This window comes from Grus americana, chromosome 1 (genome assembly GCF_028858705.1).
Source record: "Grus americana isolate bGruAme1 chromosome 1, bGruAme1.mat, whole genome shotgun sequence".
NCBI lineage: Eukaryota > Metazoa > Chordata > Aves > Gruiformes > Gruidae > Grus > Grus americana.
This window is the reverse complement of record NC_072852.1, coordinates 218,270,166-218,292,004: the sequence shown is the minus strand read 5'-3', so window position 1 is coordinate 218,292,004 and position 21,839 is coordinate 218,270,166. Positions and strand designations below refer to the sequence as shown.

The 21,839-nt window shown below is 46.6% G+C and overlaps 1 protein-coding gene across 4 annotated transcripts in view; it reads left to right on the top strand.

The window, feature by feature from the left end:
- POLD3 (DNA polymerase delta 3, accessory subunit) overlaps window positions 1-21,839 on the top strand; it is a 48,744-nt gene that overhangs the window by 5,800 nt on the left and 21,105 nt on the right. For 2 of the 4 annotated variants that reach the window (XM_054836588.1, XM_054836579.1), the window contains exons 1-5: window positions 12,838-13,013; window positions 14,745-14,800; window positions 16,687-16,789; window positions 19,287-19,326; window positions 20,889-21,021. In XM_054836588.1, the coding sequence (XP_054692563.1) occupies window positions 12,954-13,013; window positions 14,745-14,800; window positions 16,687-16,789; window positions 19,287-19,326; window positions 20,889-21,021 (392 nt within the window). In that variant the 5' untranslated portion in view covers window positions 12,838-12,953. Of the gene's footprint in view, window positions 1-12,837; window positions 13,014-14,744; window positions 14,801-16,686; window positions 16,790-19,286; window positions 19,327-20,888; window positions 21,022-21,839 lie in introns of those variants that run through there. The other 2 variants (XM_054836595.1, XM_054836605.1) reach the window with 2 other exon arrangements.

The window sequence follows — 21,839 nt, the reverse complement described above, 5'->3', positions numbered from 1 at the left end:
TCCATGGGCTGCAGGGGGACAGCCTGCTTCACCATGGTCTTCACCATGGGCTGCAGGTGGAATCTCAGCTCCAGCACTTGGAGCATCTCCTCCCCCTCCATCTGCACTGACCTTGGTGTCTGCAGAGTTTCTTACATCTTCTCACTCCTCTCTCTGGCTGCAAAAAACCTGCTGTTTTGTTTTGGTTTTTTTCCCCTTCTTAATTCTGTTATCCCAGAGGCACCACCACCATCGCTGATGGGCTCGGCCTTGGCCAGCAGTGGGACCATCTTGGAGCCAGCTGGCATTGGCTCTGTCGGACATGGGGGAAGCTTCTAGCAGCTTCTCGCAGAAGCCACCCCTGTAGCCCCCCCACTACCAAAACCTGGCCGTGCAAACCCAATACACTGGCCATCCCCGCTGACATCCAGCCGGATCTGTAAGACCTCCAGTGATAGAGAGGTCTCCCAGCTTGGTGCATGAGGAGGCGGTGCTGAGAAGCCTTAAACTATGGATTTATTTTTCCTGGAGAGCTGTTACACCAGTTGCATGCCCACAGGTTCCCGTGTGATACCTTGGAAGCGTCAGCCAACCTCCCTACACAGGGTATCAGCATCGATCAAGCCCTGCAAGCACCAGCTACCAGTCCTGCAGTTATTTGGAAGGACAAACACTTTCACTACCACTTATTCCATAATAAACTTTTCCCTGAGGGTGTTGGGAGGGAATGGCTGGGGCTGAGATCTGTTGGTTCAGGCAGGATCTCAGTGGCTGTGACCCGTAGTCAGAACCGCTCTTGCAGCCCTCGTCTATTCACCGACTCAAAGCAGCGTGTTCCTGAGGCTGTGACAAAGGGGAAGAAAAACAAGGAAACGCATGTGTAAGGCACACGCACGTGTAAGGCTGTGCCGCGGGCTGCGTGCACCATGGCGTGCATTAAGGAAGTGGTTAAGGAAGTTCCTTGCTGCGCCCGGGGAGATGGGTCAGAGCCAGCGTGAACTTCTGTGTTGATTGTGATCCTCTGGGCAGTCATCATCTTTTGACCCATCTTGGAGTTGACATGGCAGGCAGCTCTGCTCCTCCGAGCTTCCCCTGACACTGGGAGCTCGTGTTTCCACTCGCAAAGCTTGGATGCATCATTTGGCCTTCACTGATGCTGGTGAAGATGCTCTTGTCTCTGGTTTGTGCCCAGCTGCTGGCCTGCCACCCTGCCAGAGGTCACCCTCCCTTCCGGTCAACCAGCATGACTTCTCAGTCCTTCCAAAACCATCTCGGTTAGGTTAAACACCACAGTGTTGGTTTTAAGAAGGATCCTCTGGAAGAGCTCAGTTAGGGAGTAGGCTGACATGCAGTGATGTCGGCAGGTGTTTGGGGACACCAGCCCCAGAAGGGACACTGGGGACATGTCCAGGTGAGACCCCCCTGCAGTGCTGCGTCCAGCTTGGGGGTCCCCAGCACAAGAAGGACATGGAGCTGTTGGAGCGAGTCCAGAGGAGGCCACGGAGATGATGCGAGGGCTGGAGCACCTCTGCTGTGGAGACCTCAGGCTGAGAGAGTTGGGGTGGTTCAGCCTGGAGAAGAGAAGGCTGCGGGGAGACCTTAGAGCCCCTTCCAGTCCCCAAAGGGGCTCCAGGAAAGCTGGAGAGGGGCTGGTGCCAAGGGCAGGGAGTGACAGGCCAAGGGGAATGGCCTGAAGCTGCAGGAGGGGAGATGGAGATGGGATGTGAGGCAGAAATCCTTCCCTGTGAGGGTGCTGAGGCCCTGGCACAGGTTGCCCCGAGAAGCTGTGGCTGCCCCTGGCTCCCTGGCAGTGTTGAAGGCCAGGTTGGATGGGGCTTTGGGCAAGCTGGGCTAGTGGAGGGTGTCCCTGCCCATGGCAGGGGTGGCACTGGGTGGGCTGGGAGGTCCCTTCCCACCCAAACCATTCCCTGATTCTATGATTCTATGACGTCTCCATCGCTGCAGTCCAGACGTGTAGAGATTAGAGCAAGGCCGGCTGCAAGGCGCGGCTGTTGTAGTGCACTGAGGGCGTTTTACCTCCTAGTTGTGCTGATTTGAAATCACTACAAACTTCATCTGTCACATCAAATAACATCTGTCTTGGCTACCTGACCCAAATAACTTCGGTACAAATTACAAGTAGAGCCAAGTCTCAAACTGTCCTAGAATTATAACCCTCTGGTGCACTTTCACACGGCCTCCGACTCGAGAGGCGGAGCAGAAGTCGCTCAGACGGGTCGTAACTCGTCTCTGACATCCGGGACTCAGACCTTGTCCGTGTGTCCTTTAGAAACTCGGCTCTTTTGAAGTAACCTTGTTTTGTCGACTTTCCGCTTCTCATACCTTGGGGGAGCTGACGCTTAAATTTCAGAGTTAGCAGAACAGAGGAAGAAAAAGGTGGAGCAAGTGCGTGTCGGTAGATCTCGAAATGTTTTACCAGGCGGATCAGGATTCATTTTACCAGTGGGAGAGAAATCATATCGCAATCATGGTTGTGCCACAACCCAGGGCCAGGAGAGCCCGGTCCTGAACCCGCTGCCTGCAGCTCTGTGGACCACTGCAGATGCTGTGCCAGGCTACACCGCTCCGGCAATCACAGTACAGGCAGGGGCTGATGCAGGCAGGGGTTGATGTGGGCAGGGGATTAATAAAATGAGCACAAATGGGGCAGGAGTTAATGTTACGAAAACAGAAGCGTGCGCTTGTGGCTTGGTGCCGCCATCCTGGTGAGTCAAGTTCTTCATGCCCCGGTTCCAGCTTCTTCATTTTTATCTCTATCCAACATGAATTTCGAGGTGCCTTTGATTTGGTACTGTTCTTTTTGTACTTTATGCAAAGAAATGTGAAAAGTGACAGTCGGGATGGTGAGAATCGCTATTCCTTCTGTCTTCCCTTTCTGCTGCCAAAAACCTGTCAGTTCAGAAGGTTTTTTCAGGGATTAATCTCCCAAGAGAAGTTATTTCTGCTTTGAAGCAGTTGTTTCTTTTAAAAGGTCTTATTTCAAGAGTGGGGGGGAAAAAAAAAAATCATTTATTCCAAATGTCAGGGATCAGACCTGGTGCTTTTGCTTTCTGTGACAAGGGGCAGATGAACCCGTAAGTGTCTGTCCAGGAGCTGCAAGCTGCAGTGGCAATAAGGGAACCTTGTTTGCGAAGACATCGCAGAGATCCACTCCATTTTTAACTGGCACACACAGATTTGCAGCAGTTGCTGTTCTAGTCACGTTGAAATCAATAATATTCTTTAAAAATATAAAAGAGTGGCTGCATTCTGCTACTTTCAGGTGCAGGTTCGCAGTTTATACCACCCGTGTAGTTGAGTGTCAGCAGGAGAGCGGGGCTGGCGTCAGGGGGGACAGGTATGGGTCAGAAGGCACTGCCTTTTCCCCAAATCTGAGCTAAAGCAGGGCTTAGAGGCCACAAACCTGCCCCAGCATCCTTCCAGCTAGCAATGCGATGGCTGCCTCCGTTCTTACTAGCTTGAGATGCTGATTTCTCCCATCTCTTCCTCTTCCTCACCCCACCGGGATTTCTGCAGGTCAGGGCCAGCTCCTCTGAATTTCGGCCACCTCCTCTCACCCTCCCTGCTCCCCAACCTCCCTCACTGGCAGTTTGGGGTGATCTGGGCAGTTGTTTCACAGACATCCCTGCCTGTCGCAGCAAACCGCTGCTTGCTCTGCCTCCGCCGAAGGAGTCCATGCAGCACTGGGGTGCACGAGAGCCCCGAACGCCGTCCGATTTACTGCAGAGCTGGCAGGTCACTCTTGCATCCCCTGTCGCGCAGCAGGGAGCGGGGAGTCAGCTCCCGCGGGAAGTGCTGGGATGAATCCTTTCAGGATGAGTGTACTTCAGATCATCTGGTTTTTTCGCCGCACTCTGTAAGCTTCTGTTGGAAAACGAGCCGGGAGAGGTGTGAGCTCTGGGAATTTGGGATCCAGTCTAGGCAGGAGACTAGTTAGGAGTGAGAAGATGCGAGTACTCACATGTGATATGGAAACGACTGCATTTGCCTTTATTTCTTAAATGTTTTTAGATTATGAATGGAAAGAGCTTTAAAATTAAAAAAAAATGCTGTTTAGCAGTGCTCAGTATCTTCAAGGCCTTTTTAAATTCAACAGCATAAATCTTCAGGCATTAATGAAGTTCCTACCTTCTCTTTTCTTCCATACTAGAGACCTGCTGCTTCTCTCATTTCCATGCTGCAGAGCGGGTATCACAGAGATTTGTAGGATCATAACTCAGGTTGGAAGGGACCTCGAGAGGTCTCGGGTCCAACCTCCTGCCCAAAGGAGGGTCAGCCAAAACCAGGACAGGTGCTCAGGGCTTCATCCAGGCAGGTCTCAAAAATGTCCAAGAACAGTGATGCACAACCTCCCTGGGGTTGGAGGAGAAAAAAACTTCTCCTTACGTCTAGTCTGAACCTCTCTTGTTTCAGCCTACAGCCATCTAGTTACCTCTGAGCGTAAAGCAGGTATGAGTGAGATCAGAACCAAATCTCATGGCGTTTTCAAAAACAGAAAAGAAATGCTCAGCTAGAATAAACTCATTCTTACCCTCAAGCCAATCTGCAATACCAAGAGACACGTACACTGTGCCCTGAAGGTGAAAAGTGTAATTTTACAGTTACCAGGCATGTTAACCCAGGTCAGGAAATCATCCAGAAAGCTTGAGGCAGGAAACTTAAAGGAGGAAAAAACAAAAGATGAAAAGAGACTTTTTTTTTAAAAAAAATGATGAGTAATGTATTAAGACCCGCGCACTCCTTCCGTAAACCAAACGCAAATGTCAAGCCAGGAGCAAAATGTCGCAGTTCAAGAATAGCTACGGGGAAACGAAGAAAAAGAGAGAACAAGAGTGTGAGAGAAAGTGCACGGGACGGCAGGAGGAAGAGGATGTGTATAATTTTGTTACCAGCCAGACAAACACGATGCCAGCTGAGTAATGTGATTGTTGTGACCACAAGAGAAACACTCCAGCACGCTGCGGGGCCACGTGCGTCACGTGAGGTTATTTTAACACTTATTTAAACGTGTGCAATTTCCTTCCTTGACCTTTGCCAGGTAAAAAATTGTTGCATCTGAGTGGGGATCTGTATCCGCCGGGAATTCTCATGGAGTGAGTGACTTCGCCCAGAGCAAGGTGCACTCCCGCTAAGCGTGGCTCCTGGCGGGTGGCACGGCTGTGTGCCCTCCCCAGCCAGCCGTCCTTCTCTGGGGCTCTCTGCCTGTTGGAGCCGTGCAAGAGCACAGTTGCTCCTGGAATCACACAACCCTGATCACCAAAAAAACCCAGCTATTTTTTGTATAATTGGTTATTTTTCAGCTTGCTCAGCTCTCTAAGGCATCGCAGCAGGTGGTTTCAGAAGTGCCAGCAGCGGGGATGAAGGGGAGTGGGCCCAGTTCAGACACAATTTGCATGAGCTGAAGCTGCTGTGAAGCAGCAACTGTGTGAGGTTCAATGTGGCTCAGTGCCGGGTCCTGCCCTTGGGGCACAACAACCCCAGGCACCGCTACAGGCTTGGGGCAGAGTGGCTGGAGCCGGCAGTGTGCCCAGGTGGCCAAGGCGGCCAACAGCATCCTGGCTTGGATCAGCAATGGTGTGGCCAGCAGGACCAGGGCAGCGATCGTCCCCCTGTACTGGGCCCTGGTGAGGCCGCACCTCGAGTGCTGGGTTCAGTTTTGGGCCCCTCACTCCAAGAAGGACATTGAGGTGCTGGAGCGTGTCCAGAGAAGGGCAACGGAGTGGTGCAGGGTCGGGAGCACAAGTCTGATCAGGAGTGGCTGAGGGAACTGGGGTTGTTGAGCCTGGAGAAGAGGAGGCTGAGGGGAGACCTGATGGCTCTCTACAACTCCCTGAAAGGAGGCTGTAGCCAGGTGGGGGTTGGTCTCTTCTCCCAAGGAACAAGCAATAGGACAAGAGGGAATGGCCTCAAGTTGTGCCAGGGGAGGTTTAGGTTGGAGATCAGGAAATATTTCTTCACCGCAAGGGTTGTCAGTCACTGGACCAGGCTGCCCAGGGCAGTGGTGGAGTCCCCATCCCTGGAGGGATTTAAAAGCCGTGTAGATGTGGTGCTTGGGGACATGGTTTAGTGGTGGCCTTGGCAGTGCTGGGTTAACGGTTGGACTTGGTGATCTTAAGGGTCTTTTCCAACCTAAATGAATTTGTGATTCTTTGATTCTATGACTGATGCCACCACTCCATCAACACTTAACTGGCATAAGCATGCAGTGCTGTCAAATGCAGCAATGCTCCATCCTGCTCCCCAGCAGCAGTGTTTGTCTGCTAGCGTGTCGAGCTGGTTTGGGGGGATTAATCCAGACTAAAATTAGTGCAGGAAAAAGGTTGCTTTAACCGAATTTGGTTTTCCTGACTCAGTTCGCAGCATGGCTGCACAAACACTTGTGCTGGCAGTAAGGAGGAGACGGTGAGTGGTGGGAAGCAGGCAAGGAAGAGCAGCAGAAGCTCTGGTTTGCGTAAGCTGAAGAGTAATGTAGCTCTCGCTCTTCCCAGCAATAGCAGCAGAGCTTCCTCGCCCAGGCTGGCGGCGTGCAGCTGCAGGGATGCCAGGCAAGCGTGGTGTCCAGCTGTCACCTGCTGACTCAGAGAGGGAATTGCATGAGAAGAGGTGATTTTGGAAAGGCCGTGCCCAAGCCTTGGTATGAGGTCAATGCATTCACAGACCACATCAGCTGTCGTGAGTGGCCATTTGCAAGCTCTGTTAAGTAATGACCTCTCTCATGACCGTAGCGAGCCTTTTTCAGAATTTCTGTTTCTTGCTGCCACTCACCAACTCTGTTATGGGTTATTTTGCCCCAAATCTTCTAACCAGCCTCTTTTAGAAGTTGAATCTCACTAGCTGCTAAACAAAGGTGTATGGAGACATCAAAGAACCCATCTGCAGCCTATTCCCAGAGTTCAGATCTTGCAGTCCAAGGGGCAGCTGAAATTTTCTTATTACTTTCTTTGACCAGGGTATGAGACAGGGAGGAGGGAAGGAGCGGCCCCATTTTCTCAGCCTGGGCACAGTATGTGACATGACTGAGCTGGTGTCTAAGAGTTTGCTCCCAGTATCTCCTTCCCTGTTTGTCCCCGGGATGCCATAGCTGTGCACTGCCCTGCATTTGGGGGGATGCTTTCCCACTCGTTCTCATCTCTGCTTTATCAGTAGTCATTCTTCAGAGCATTTTCATTATTTCCTAGCGGTTACTCTTGTTTATCTTCTTTAATAGCCTGTCTACTCACGGAAACAGATCCGCATAGAAGCTAGAAAACAAGCTGTTCTGCCACAGCTCCTTCTGTGCCCATCCTACTATTGAATAAATGTCAAATACTCCATGCTGAGGCACGCTAATTATCTCGAAATAAAAGCCATCAAGAACAGGAGTCCATAGGGGAACTACTCCATCAATCTTCCCATGCAAACAGCCCCGAGAACATGCTTGGAATGAGATATGAGTATTAGTTAATAACCTGAAGTCAGAAATGCCAGCTACTCATGTGACTCAACATGGGAAATTTGTCATGATGTTTTTGAAGATGTTCTTGTCAGTCATCTTTGTTTAGATGTCAGAACATGTACTTGGTGGTGGCAGAGGTTATATTCTTCTGGCTGATGCATTCCCAGATGGCTACACGTGCCTTTTTCTATCACAATGCTTAAACCCTGCATTTTTACTTTTCGAGAAGGGACTCAATACAAAAGTACAAGAAATCTTGGCACAACAGACCGTACAAAGTATAAATCTATCTGCTCATACCATTAACAATGCAACATTTCTCTTCATGAAGGCATGTGGCACTGTGACGCACCACAAAACATGCGAGCGGACTGGGAACCAGCTCCAGATTAAGACACTTAAATTTAGGTGTCTTCACATATGCTGGGTGTCTAAAACTCTCTGCGTCGCTAATGGAGACAGTAGTCAGTACCGTCAGTGGTGCCAGGAGTGATTTGGCTGACTAAGATAGACAGCGACTGGCTGTTTGCAGTCATACTGCTGTTCTCCTCTGGTTGTCAGGGGGGGAGATGTATTCCTGCTCATGAATCCTCCTTCCACCTGAAACTTATCTTGATAGTTTCTCAGGTGCCTCTTCCTTGTCAGCATTATTGCTGCCTCAGTCTGTGAGCCTCTCAAGATTTCTTCATTGTGAACACGCACGGAAAAGAACATAGAAAAGAGGATTAAGCCGTGCAAACTTATGCATCTGTCTCAGATGTAGGCATCTCCCGTGATACCAGAGTTTGTTCTAGTTTATGGACATGCCTGTACAGATTCTGTACAAATTCTGAAGCAAATTAATTCCCACCATCTTTCTGATGGTGTTCAATCCTGTCTTCCAGCTATGATTATCTATTTTGTATAGTTAAGGAAGGAGTCATCGCCTTGACTCCTTAGCTATGATTCACCCATCACACAGGTTTCCTACTGAGTTCTACCTGGTTATTTGTAATTAATCTCAGTGGCAGAAAGGAGGAGCGTCAGGCTCTGTATCTCCTTATTTATGTCTTACAACTTTAATTTCATAACCGAAATCCCCCACTTGTACGCAGATGGGATTAATTTCTGCCACAAAACTGGATCTTCAGAAGCCTCTAATAGATTTGATGAGCTCCAAAAGGAAATGCGTGCCAGGACCTAGATGATTTTTGGATAGATTCAGTTAACTGTGCTTTGACACTGGGATCTCTACATTTCTGTTCTCCCTTCAGCATTGCTCAGTCGCTCAAGGAAGTCCCCCCTCATACGGCATTAATTAGAACTTCAACAGAACTCCTTTCACTCAAACTCCTCGGGCAGAGGCTTGCCAGCTACTATATATAATAAATTTCCAGAGACTCTGCCCATTCTTTTCTGTTTTTTGGAAAACACTTGTGAAACAACCATTATTACGAGTCCTCGGGCTCAGTTTCTGCTGGTGCCGGTGGTTTTGGCTGTGGGCAGCTGTAAGTACAAGACATTTTGTTACTAACAAGCGATCTTTGAAAGAATCCTTTATAGTGCTTTGAGGAAAAAAAAGTTTGGGAGTCGGGATGCTTGGGCTTTACACCTGGGAGTATTGAAAGATTCTTGGACAAATCACATAACCTCTCTGTGTCTCAGTGTCGTCATCTTTGAAATGGGGATAACACTTCTCTACTTCTTCAAAGAGGAATGTACGTTTAATGTACTTTTTTCAGAGCCTCATATGAGAATACTGCAAATCTTATGCAAAAGAGTATTATCAAACCTTTTAAGGGAATAATCCCTAAGTATTCTGAGATCCTGCATTAGGATTCATACACCCTACCATCTCCAGTTGTGCAAGAGAAATCCCAGGCACATACTCTTCAGCATCTGTCAGTTTGCTGCATTACAATGAGATTATTTCTCTTGTTCCCATTTTTCCTTCTTTTTAAAATTACTTGATGCATTTTAGCTGTGAAAGATCATTTACCATCCAGAAAAAGGAGACAGGGTAAGTTCTAGTCTTCAGCTCCACGTTCAAGTTAACAAGCCAGTCCGTAGCTACACAGCTCTACTATAAAGTGCAAAAATAAATAACATTCACTACAGACCATAAGGATCCATGCAGCTCCCCGGCCAACTAGTGCTGTCCTTATTGCCAAGATCAGTGTAGCATTCGGTAGATTTATGATCCAAAAAAAGTTGACAAAGTCATCCAGGTTGCAAGGAGATGGCCATTTTGTACCTTGGCAGGTGTCGATGCTGGCACTAAAACTGGGCTGTCCGTGCTCTGAGGGTGATTGCTGCACACCCTGCTTTCCTCAGGGGGATTCGCTGGGACCCAAGGATTGCTCTGCAGGGTTTGTGTGAGTCCCCACTGCTGCATCTCTGTCCAGATTTCCTTTTCTGGGTTTTTTACAAGAAGAAAAAAACCAAAAAAACCCCCAAACACTAAAAAAAAAACCCAAATCCAAAACGTATTCTCAGAGAATAAACAGGGACTTCCAAAACCACCACGGCTGAAAAGGAACCTAATTAATTTATAATGAGATTGCTGCTGTCCACAGTGATAGGAGGGAGATGCACCAGGTTTACACCTTGGATCTAGTATGTACAACCCAAAAAATGGCAATATTTGCCAGGTTGAAGTGCAAGCGGAGATGTGATCACAAACAACACGCCGGGTTATCACACACATCCCTGGCTAGCTTAGCTGGAGTATGAGGTCCATGAGTGCTCCATTACCAAGCTGTTTGATCTCTGCTGATCATAAAAAATCCCAGACTGGTTTGGGTGGGAAAGGACCTCAAAGCCCATCCAGTCCCACCCCTGCCATGGGCAGGGACACCCTCCACTAGCCCAGCTTGCCCAAAGCCCCATCCAACCTGGCCTTCAACACTGCCAGGGAGCCAGGGGCAGCCACAGCTTCTCGGGGCAACCTGGGCCAGGGCCTCAGCACCCTCACAGGGAAGAATTTCTGCCTCACATCCCATCTCCATCTCCCCTCCTGCAGCTTCAGGCCATTCCCCTTGGCCTGTCACTCCCTGCCCTTGTCACCAGTCCCTCTCCAGCTTTCCTGGAGCCTCTTCAGGGACTGGAAGGCTGCTGTAAGGTCAGCTGCTGTGTTTCAAGCTGTTGGATAGGAACATTTTTGCCCAAGGACTTGATTCACAAGATGAAATTGCATAATGACTCTTCATCAGCTCTGGGCAGAACTGGAGATGTCTGATACTAGTGACAAGGATAACCAGTGAGTCCCAAAACCTGCAAAAAATCATTGCCTTTTCGTAACCAAGAGCAGTATGTGGGTAATGACTTCGATCTTTCTTCTGCTACTTTTGAAATCAGAAAGAAAATCTCTGGCTTCACGGAGTGAAAGGTTCTCGCTCGGCACTTGCTAATTAAATGTATACCTGGCAGCATCACTGACGTTAATGCTGGTGTCATGACCTCGGGTACCCGGAGGAAGATTACTCCTTTGGGATGTTAAGGCTAATTTTTTGATCTTTCCTTGCAAATCAGCAGAGTCTGTCTCTCTACTTCTCCTCTGTCGCAAGTCTCAGGACCCATGCAGGAACGCATTCATCTCACAGACCCGAATTTCATTTGAAATTCTCCTGACAAGTGGTTCAACTCTATAAGCTGTGGTGCTCCATGTGGACCTCTCAATTTCCCAAAGCCAGTATACCTAGAGACAATATATAAATAAAAGGTAATAAATACCTGCTCATCGAAGTAATATTTCAGTGATCTCTTTGTCAGAGGAACTCACTTCTGACCCTAAAACCACATTTTTCAGCTCAGCACCGTGACCCACCTGAAAACACCGAGAGCAGAGGAAACATGCATCAGTTCTCTCCTGCAGAAACGGATGTCGTGGCAACGTTAGACGCTAAGAATTTATTTCTTTTGTGTTGCTTTTACCTAACTGTCAGTAAAATGAAGCGAGCCAGCTGCATGCGGTGTCAGGGGAACGGGTCCCTGCCATAACAATTTTATTTTCCCAGGGAAGGGAGAGGTCGATGGAATCGATCCAGGGTGTTACAGACTACTCCCAACCATTCAAATCAATTTGTAGGCAACACCTTACTAACCTAAATAGATGGTATATGGAAAATAAAAAATTCATTGAGCTAAAACAACCTGATAAATAAGGTCAATAAGAAACATGGCAAATAAAATTTAGAATAATCCACACTGGAAGGGAAAAAAACCCCCACCCTTATAACCACCTCATAGATTTTATCAGATTTTAAATTAACTTTATCATGGAGAAGTTAGAAAACAATACAGATATATCAATGAAGTCATCAGCTTACTGGGAAGCTGTATTAAAAATGGAACGCAAATGGGATGGGATTGGGAGTTAAAGATTGAGAATCTCGCGTTCCAGCATTTGCTATTTATCTCAAAAAAAAAGAAAAAGCGTAGAGTAATATTTAGCAGGTGCTGTGAGAAGCACTGGAAGTGGTCACCAGTGGAAATATGGGAACAATTTAAGTGAGATTAAGACCCAATTTAAATAACACCCCTTATTTGGGGGAGGGAGCGGCAAGACTTGGATGCCTGGTTTCCCTCTGCCATTCCCATGAGGCAGGGCTGAAAAAAAAAAAAGGAAAATCATAAAAAGGGAAAATTGGCGATTCCCAACAAGTTTACCTTCCCCTGCTCCACGCCATGGCTCCTCCTGCCCTGGGTGTCAGGGACAGGGTGCTGGGGCAGCCCATGGCCGGGACGATGGAGGAGAGGAGGAGTGGGGTGGCGGGAAGGCTGTGAGGGGACGGCATGGGGCTGCAGGGCTGTGTGGGGATGGCATGGGGACATGCTAGAGGACAGCATGAAGCCGTGGGGCTGTGAAGGGACGGCGTGGGGCTGCAGGGCTGTGCGGGGATGGCATGGGGACCTGTGAGGGGATGGCGTGTGGCCATTTGGCTGTGAGAGGACGGCGTGGAGACCTGTGAGGGGATGGCATACAACCGTTTAGCTGTGAAGGGATGGCATGGAGCCATGTGAGGGGATAGCATGGGGACACATGGGGGGACTGTGTGAGAATGTGTGAAGGGATGGCGTAGGGATGTGGGTCTGTGAGGGGATGGCGTGGGGACGTGTGAGGGACAGCATGGGGACATGGGTCTGTGAGAGGACAGCGTGGGGGCATGTGAGGGGACAACGTAAAGCCATGGGTCTGTGAGGGGACAGTGTGGGGCTGCGTAAGGGACTGGCGCCAGGCTCTGGGGCTGTGAGGGGACGGCGTGGGGCTGCGTAAGGGAATGGCGCGGGGCCGTGGGGCTGTGAGAGGACGTCGCGAGGCGGCGGGGCGGGGTGTCCTGGCCGGGGCAGGCACAAGGACCACGCGGCGGCGCCGCCGCGCCCAGCGCGCTCCTTTTTGTCCCCGCGCGGCCGCCGTCGCCCCCGCCCACGTGTCGGTGGGTTGCCATGGCGGCGGGCTGGCGGCCGCGGCCCTGAGCTGCGCGGGAACGACGCGGGGCCCCTCCCGTCCGCGGCCTGGCCCGGCCCTATCCGCCCCGCCATGGAGGACGAGCTTTACCTCGAAAACATCGACGAGTTCGTTACCGACCAGAACCGCATCGTGAGTCCCGCCGGCGGGGCTGCGGGGGGGTGGAAAGGGGGGTGCGGGAGGCCCCTGCCGTTGCGCGACCCCCTCAGAAAGGAGTGCCCCCCCCCTTCCCATTCCCCTCCATCCCCTCAGCGTTGGGGGGGGGGGGGGTCAGCCTGCATGTTTGGGGAACCCCCTCTGACTGGGCCCCAACTCATCTCTGAGGGTGTTGGAAACGGGGGAGATGGGGGGGCTGCAGTGCCACGGCCTGGCGCCCTGTCAGCGCTTGGGGCGACGCCGGTGTAGCCCCCCCGCCCCTTCCCCCGGGTCTCGGTTCAAACAGCCCAAACCCGCAGGGAGCAGCTGCTTTCCGTTGGCAGTTGGAAAACTGCCCCCCCCCCCTCCTTCCACCCACCTGCGGGACACGCGTGGGTGCCCTCCCTCCTCTCGACAGGCAGAGAAGAAATGAGGCCTCCGCAGCTGCAGCTACCTTCCCCCTCAGGGCTGTTCGCTCCACAAGTTTTACTCATTTTGGGGGGATTTATGTGCGGTGCCTGGCTGCGTTTGCAGTGTTTGCTTTTCCACAGGTTGCAATTAATACAGTCTTCCTGTCAGACTGGACAGGAGATGCTTTGCTGGTCAGGATTTTTCCCCCCCTCTTGTGCTATAAATTAATTTAATGTCTCTGGAGGGAATTGGAGATGGTATCATTTATCTCACAGGAAAAGCAGCTCTCCCCAAATTCCTAATGCTCCCTAATACGTGAGGTGTTTTTCCTCCAAAAAGCACTGACAGCAGTATTTTAGCTCAAGGTATAAATGACAAAAGTGTATGCAATGGGGTTTTTTCCATGAAAGATTGAGGCAGTCTGGACCACCCTTTCATTATTGCTAAATCAGCTTAAAACTAAAATTACTACTTATCATCTATAGCCTCTTGAAGCCTTACTATTTTTAGGATGATTCAGAAACACAGTAAGCATGTGTGTCCATTTTTCTTTTAAAATAAAGATTTTTTGCCTAGAAACTGATACAGCAAAGTTGGTGCATCTTGTCTGTTGAAGGCAGTTGTATTAACATGAACTGCGTATGTCAGTATAGTTTATGTCACTAAACCTCTAGACTAATAAAATTTAATTTAATTGTATTTGGAACAGGAGAGGCCCTAGCCTGAGGTTTAGTTTAAAAGGCAGAGGAGGGGGAGAAACAGGTATAAAGACCTGTTTATTTAGATAAGACCATGCCTTATCTAAATACAATACAGCAAGTCAGTGGCAGGGCTGGGATTAGAGCTGTAGTCTCCTGAGATGTGGCACGCTGTGCTGTCGGACTTGTGATGCAGCTGGAGATCCCCATGACACAAGAGGGTGGCAGAAATCTGAGAAATTCTTGGTAATTGTTTGGGAGAGCAATAAGAGCTTCTTACAATTAAAAAATGTGCTGTTTAACTTTTTTCTCCATTGTGAAGCTAAGCAGTGCAGGCGTTTGAAGGGCTTTTATTTATGTAATGGCTTTTCAAGAAGGTGTTCACAAAAAATACATTTTTCAGGGTAGTTTGTTTAAGTTTTAGGAATTCAGTCTACTCGTCAAAGCACAGGTGGGCGGATGTCCATGTGCTCTCACTTCTAACAGGTTTTGCAGTGGTTTTCCTGGGGGGCTGTGTGTCTAAAGAGTTTGATTTACCCATTAAATGAACAAAGGAGGGCAGTTTAACAAATCAAGAGAGGTTTTCTTACTAAAGTATTTATTATTTTTTCTTCTACAGGTAACGTACAAATGGCTGAGCTATACTCTGGGAGTTCATGTCAACCAGGCTAAACAGTAGGTATTAGTGCATCCCACAAACTTTTTGTTTTGTGGTAAAGCCTTGTTAATTACTGTTTTCACAATTGTGGTTAGTGTATTAAAATTATCTTTCGGGAAATATTTTAAAATCCTGCATGACTTCTCAGGTACAGTCAGTTATGTTATTCAACATGCCTTACTCCTCCTGTAGGCAAATCTTGCCTTGACTTGATGGGAGTTGTGCTTTAGAGAGCAGTGCTCAGCTGGACGCCTTATACATAAATACTTATGTCAAAATAGATATTTTAGCATTTTATTACTACAGAAATGTACGTAGCTCTTTGCGTCCTAAAATGCAGATGTGTTTTCTGAACTTGGCTCCAATCCTGCAAACAGAGCTATGCCTCTGTGAGAACCTGCCGCTGCGTACCCCGGCTTAGGATGCCGTACGCGATCCATGAATATTGCTGGGAGCAGAGTCAGGAAAATGCAGAGCAGCACTGATGGTAATTGCAGCTCGTACGTACGGCAAGTGCTCATCTGCTCTGATCGCCCGTTACAAATATCTGCTTACCAGGCTTGATGGGCACAGGTAAATGTTTGAAGAATGGGGAAGCCAGCTGCGCTGTCAGGATGTTTTTGCTTCTCCAAATTTAGCATAAATGTGTAACCTTGTCTTGGTGTATTTTGAAGAATAAAAATTACTGTAACCTTTTAAATATGCTATGAAACAAAGAGTGAGCTCTCAAGGATTCCAGGGCTGCTGCTGCACAGCAAGGTAAAGTTAAGCATAAGATTTGAAGAGTGTCAAGTCCCATAATACAAATATTTTCTCTCCTTGTTTCTGGCTATAGCTTGGACCTAAAGCGGCATTTGCTGCATACTCAGCTGCGGTGTACTGAGCCCAGCTTCAGCATCCAAACTACTAGAATATTAACTCAGGTGTCTTAATGTAATGAAGAGACTGTTTGGTCTCTTTCCTCTGCATGTGTGTGAACAATTTAGATGATGTGTAAATCTGAGTGTGCTTCAGTGATGGTGTAGACCTGACTGGAGAGCTCTGCTGGGAACAATTCTGGTCATACAGTAAACTAGAAGGAGCCAGAGAACTTTCTGCTGTGAAGAAGATGGCTCAGGTGAAGCAGAGGCACCTTCTCATACCCTTGAAAGCAACCTGGAGATGGAGAACTCCTGTGTCATCTTTGTGCTTAAAACTCTCCTAGAAGCTGGAAAGTGCCTGATAACACATTTTTAGTGATTGTGCTGGTTGTGACAGCATGGTAATTGCAGACTGTCTCTGTAGCAGTAACGATCTTCAAGTATCTTTACCAGACAGTGTCCTCATGGAGCGTGCGGTAGTGTCTCTGCCCAGTTACATGGGTCACTCGTCATAAATCAGTGGTATAAACTTGAGTCTCAATCTTCTCAATCTCAGCTCAATCTTGTCATCACTAGTCATGGTCTTTCCTCCTGTTTCTGATCACCGTGTCAGTGGATGTAACTGGGATTGTACATATTCACCTGGCAATGGGATTACGTACCAGTTCCTCTGTCAGGTGTTTCAGAATGCTGGGTTGTAACGAGGGAAACAGCCTTGCTCCAGGGGAGACTTTGGAACAAGCTGCCCAGAGGATGAGAGACCATATGCAACCAACTGTTAAAGCTTTGAGAGCTTCTATTCATTTCACCTTTGGTTTATATGGTTGTTGGACTGAGATCCTCCAAACTGCCAGAAGAGGAAGGTGTCTCAGTGAGATTAATTTAATGCTGGTTAAAATAACTGTGCTTATGTGAAATGTTTCCACGTCAGGCTGGCTTTACTCTTTTTTTTTTTTTTTTTTTTTTTTAATGTAAGCTTCATGGAAGGGGTGGTGACGGGCTCTTTCCTTTCTAGGTGATTAACACTGGTTTCTTTTGTGCAGGATGCTGTATGATTACGTAGAGAGGAAACGAAAGGAGAATTCAGGAGCTCAGCTTCATGTCACCTACTTAGTAGCAGGAAACCTCATCCAGAATGGACACGTTGTGAGTGTTTTATTTCTCAGAGGTGTCTGTGAGCTCTTTCTTTTTGTGTCTTCCATCTTGTTTTATAATCTTTGGGTCAGAAGCTGAACTTGCTCCCTTTTTCCAGTCACAGGCACAGTGTGCTAGGTCTTCTGTACACATACAAAGTAAGACACTGTCTCTGTCCCAGCATATTAATGATGGGGAGGAAAGATCAGTTGGTTTGTGATTTGTTAATACAGTGCTGAATAATGCACCAGGGGTTTTATTTAATTAAGTTAAATCCTGTTACCAGTCATCTCTCAATCTTATTGCTATTATTGGACAGCAAAGATTATAAAACAGCCTGGAGGGGCCCTTGTGAGATCAACTAATCCATTTTCCAGGATCTGCTGTGGAGTGGAAGTGTGCGAAGTATTGTGTGGAGAGAGCTTGGAATTCGGTTAGAATAGAATAATCATAAATAGAATAATAAATAGTTGAAGTTGCTTTAATTAACAAGACAACTTTTTTATCCTGGTATACAAGAGAAACATAAATTTATTAACAGTATTTTGTATTTAAAATGCTTTGACTTACTAAGCAAAAGAATCGCTACTTAATAATTTGTTTTTTGTCATTCCTGCTTGTCATATTTTCAAGAATGTCATCTAAAATTTCAGACAAGTACCCCAGAGGTTTTTGAAAGAACTTGAGCAAATTGAGTGCCTATTTCTGTTTGCTCACGGAAGAATTCAGTAGCCAAACACTAAATGCTTTTGATGTTACACTAGGTGTCTCTTTGTATATTTAGATACAAATTTAGCTATTCATATATTTAAATGCCCTAATATCTCTTACAATCCATAGTCTTCATTTAGAATTAGTACATCTCGGGGTATCCTGGCATTTATATGTAGATTAGGGGTAAAAACCCAACAAACCTTTTTGGCTTTCCTAAATTAATAGATTGGTTCACGTGCATAGAATATTCTCCTTAGATCTCCAAATTTGTCTGAAATTGAAGGTAATTATTTATTGCATTAGTTCTGTATAATGGAATATATTTATTTAAAGCTGTACAGGTGGCATCGCATTATAGCCTGAGTTTAACAGTTTTTTTTCCCCTGATTGATTTTGGAAATAACAAGGTAGCATCTCTTGGCTGACTAGAACTGGCCAGAGGTTGGTCACCACATTCTATTATTTTTAAATTTGCCATAATGTATTTAAAACAAACAAGTGAATAAAACAAGTGAATTCTGACATAGGATATAGATTTATATTTTTTTTAAACTCTGTCTTAGCAGTTTATATATTTGCAAAACAAGAAAGATCTCCTAACGTAACCATATAAAGGGCACTTTTTTGTGTTTTGGTTTTAAGTATTTTATTTTTGAATACTGCAATCCCAGTGACTGCTAAGAAAGGTGACCTGCGGGTGCAGTAGGTTGTTGGGGGCAGAGACGAAGCAATGCCAGGGTTAGCGAATGCCGTGCAGGAGAACATTAAAGCTCCTCAGACTGGATGTCTGAGGGCTAGCTGGAGCGGGTAGGAGAAGCAGTCAGATCTCGAAGGTATTTCCAGAAGATGTGTAGCTGGTGGGTGTTACCTGGCACAAGTCAATTTTGGGTAGGAAAGGGATGTGAGTGCTTCAGGTGTAACCCTGCAGTACTGTGTGCTGTCAGTAGGTGTAGCCACAAGGCTGTGGATTCAACTGCAAGACCCATCTGAAGGGAGATAGGGATAGAAATTAGTCACAAATAATTCTCATCATGTCTTAAGCACTGCACGCTCTTTACTTGCAACTTTTTATCCACCTCAGTGAGGGACTGAGACACTCAATCTTTCTGTGCCGTTTCAGGTTGCCTACATTTTCTTGCCTCTTACTCTTTTGCTGGCTAGTTGGTGGTATCAGTTAAACACAAAATTAATGGTTGGATTTTGTCCAGTCTGTCTATTTGGGTACTCTGTGCATTAACTGCAGCCTGTTAAATGTCATAGAGCAGATATAGTCCTCAAAGATTGGCTGTCAAGCACACCTCCAGAAACATTCATTTCTGGTTTTTAGATTAATGCTTAATTTCTCATGGTGTTTTGCTTCTCTGGTGGCGTGTCTGTGCTATAGTTTCCTGTGTTAGAGTTTACTGGCAATCTAAATATACATGGGTGATGTAGGTTAGCGCGGCAGATTTCTAGCAGTTGGGTTATCAGCCGCATTAGTTTGCTTTTCTCCGCTGTGCTGCACAGTTGTTTAGTTCTCGTTTCATCTGTGTCTCATCTCCCAGTGTCAGGAATGGAGGACAGAGGATTTCTTTAGGGTTGTAGTGACCTGTGAAATGGTCGATTAGAAAAGTAGGAAGATGCTTTGGAAACTAGGGGCTGATGACTGTTTAAAAGCATTGGCAGAATTCTTTGCATTTATAAAGCTGCACCTATAATTGGCAGACTTTCTTATTCAATAGATAACTGAAAATATCAGTCTTATGTACAGCAGATCTTTTCAAGTTTAAGATTGCAATTTATTTATTTTTCACAGTGCCACAAGGTTGCAGTAGTGAGAGAGGATAAACTCGAAGGTAAGCAGATCGTGAAAATTACGTGGTTTTAACTTTTTTTTTTTCTTTGAAAGAACAGCAAAGTGAGTAAAGCTCAGAACTTGCCATCTGCACGTAAATGCCTAGTCAGGCTGTTGGGTTCAGGTGTGTACTTTTTGTACTAGCTTTTTCTCAGAATTTTGAATATCTGAGCCAACAGCTGTGTAACTTCACAGACTTGTGATTTGGGTCTGAATTTTATTTTTTTTTTTCATATTGAACATTTTAGTCAGTGGTTCTTTTCCACCTCCTTGCCACTGACAGTCAGCTCCTCCTTAAAGGCACCACTATCGGAGTAGTGCACAGCAGTGTCTCACAGTGTTTTAGAACAGTTATGAGCCTTCAGGTTCCCAAGGATGCTGAAGGAGATAATTCTAGCCATTGGTTAAATGCAATTACAGTCTTTCTTTGCTCTGAGTGATGTGGGTATTAGTTAAATGTCCCACAAGAACATTCTCATTTTTGTCTGGGGTATTTACTTTCACAGTAAAAGGTGAAAAAACCCACCACTGCTTCCTGAAGCTGCTCTCTGTGCACTGTCAGTTGTCTTATCATCTTTCCAGGTCTCCTCTTGCTGATGAGATCTGATGTGTAGCAATTGAAACACAACTGCAGGCTCTTCATCCCTTTCAAATAACATCTTTGGCATTTGAGAATGTACTGTGGCATTTGTGACCTTAAATATCCATACCAATGACCTAACTTTGCTTGAAAGACTTGTCTTATTTTCCTTTTCGAAATCTGAAGTGGATTTCTAGCTAAAGTTGTCTTCATCAGGGTAGTGGATTATGAAGCAGTACAACTACTATCTGTCATGTTCGTTGAATTATGTGTGCTGCGTAGTGTTCTGTTTTGCTGTGGAGGAAAGGGTTGCTCATGTTTTTTGTATTAGAAGACAGGCCAAAGGTATGACTTACATTTGGAAGAGGCTGAGATTTGTGATGGGAGTAGGGCTGCATAGTCTAGGACTGGCCCCAAGAAATGATTACTGTGTGTATTTTTACAGTGCCTAGAAGCTCTGTCTCAGACCAGGACTGTGTGGAAAGAACAATATAAGCAATGAACAAAGAATTCCTAAAAACCAGCCCTTGTCTCAAGGGGGTTACAGTCTAAATAGCATAGAAGAGACAAAACATTGGTTCCAGCAGACTACTAGAGACAACGCTGTGACACTAGTTGATATAGTAGATGCTACCTTAATGGCAGAGAGCAGTTCCAGTGGTGTAGAGTTATGATCATCTATTTTCTTCCTTAGCTTCAAGTAGTCATGTAGATATTCTGGAGATTTTGAAGGTAAACACAGAGATTATTCAGTTAATTCAGTTGTGTAAGATGGGCTTGTGGAGTCTGTTACCCTGAATTCTCAGTTAGTGAGTGTTGGAAGAAGGTACAATTACACATTTTTATATTCAGGTCCTTGCTGTCAAGCAGTCTGTTAGTATTTCTCCATCCTTGGTAGAGCCTGATACTTAAAGTTGCCACCTGATTCTGTAAAGGCTGTGCTGACAGAGGACTTGTCTTTTTTTTTTTCTTTTCCCCTCCAGCAATGAAGTCTAAACTAGCCACGATTGCGAGCGTGCATGTCTACAGCATTCAGAAAGCCTTGCTCAAGGACAGCGGGCCACTCTACAACACAGACTATGATATTGTCAAAACAAACCTGCACAACTGCAGCAAGTGAGTTGCGTCTTGGTGTTTCTTCTTATGCAATGTGATTTGAGAGTGATGAGATGTTGCTACGTAGGGCGCTTCAGCAGAAGTCAATGGTTACCAGATATGCCTGGATTTTTAGAAAGCTAGAAAAAGATATCTTCTAAGTCATGCCAGACCAGTCCCCAGACAGCACATTGTATGATCGTTTCGTAAACCGAGCTATTTCCAGCTTGCAGTTGGTTCACTTGCTCCGTTACTCCAACGGGCAGATGGTTCCAGTACCTTTCTGATGGCTAGAAACCTTTTTCTCATTTCCAGGCCACACTTAATCATGACCATTTTTATCCAGTTCTCAGTCACACAGTACGAGTAAATCGAAACAGACTTACAAAAACATGAGAGATTTCCTCAGCAAAGCGCTAACATGAGTTTTCCTTTCTGCATTTTCATCCACTGGACTCCTTCAGCTGAAGATGTCTTGCAGGAACTCATTCTCCATATGTAAGATGAGAACCCAAGGCGTAGGGTAAACATACAAAATGAACCAAGCAGCACAAATGTCCTTTGTGGTTGGACTAGAGAAAGGTTGTCCTGGAATTCAGAGGGACTTCAGTCTCCAGGGGTCATTGTCTCCCCTCCTGAACAGTGCCTGGCAGCTGTGGCTTTTCATTTATATATTGTTTCCACCACGACAGCTTCAGCTTGATGTAATCAGTACGTACAATGCCATGACCAATCTGGTTTAGAAGGGGGATGCCTGAATGTTGTGTCATAGAAAGAGTATAGAATTTGAAAGTAAAATGTAGCTGCCTTCAAAATGCTGACAAGAGGAGGTCTGAGAA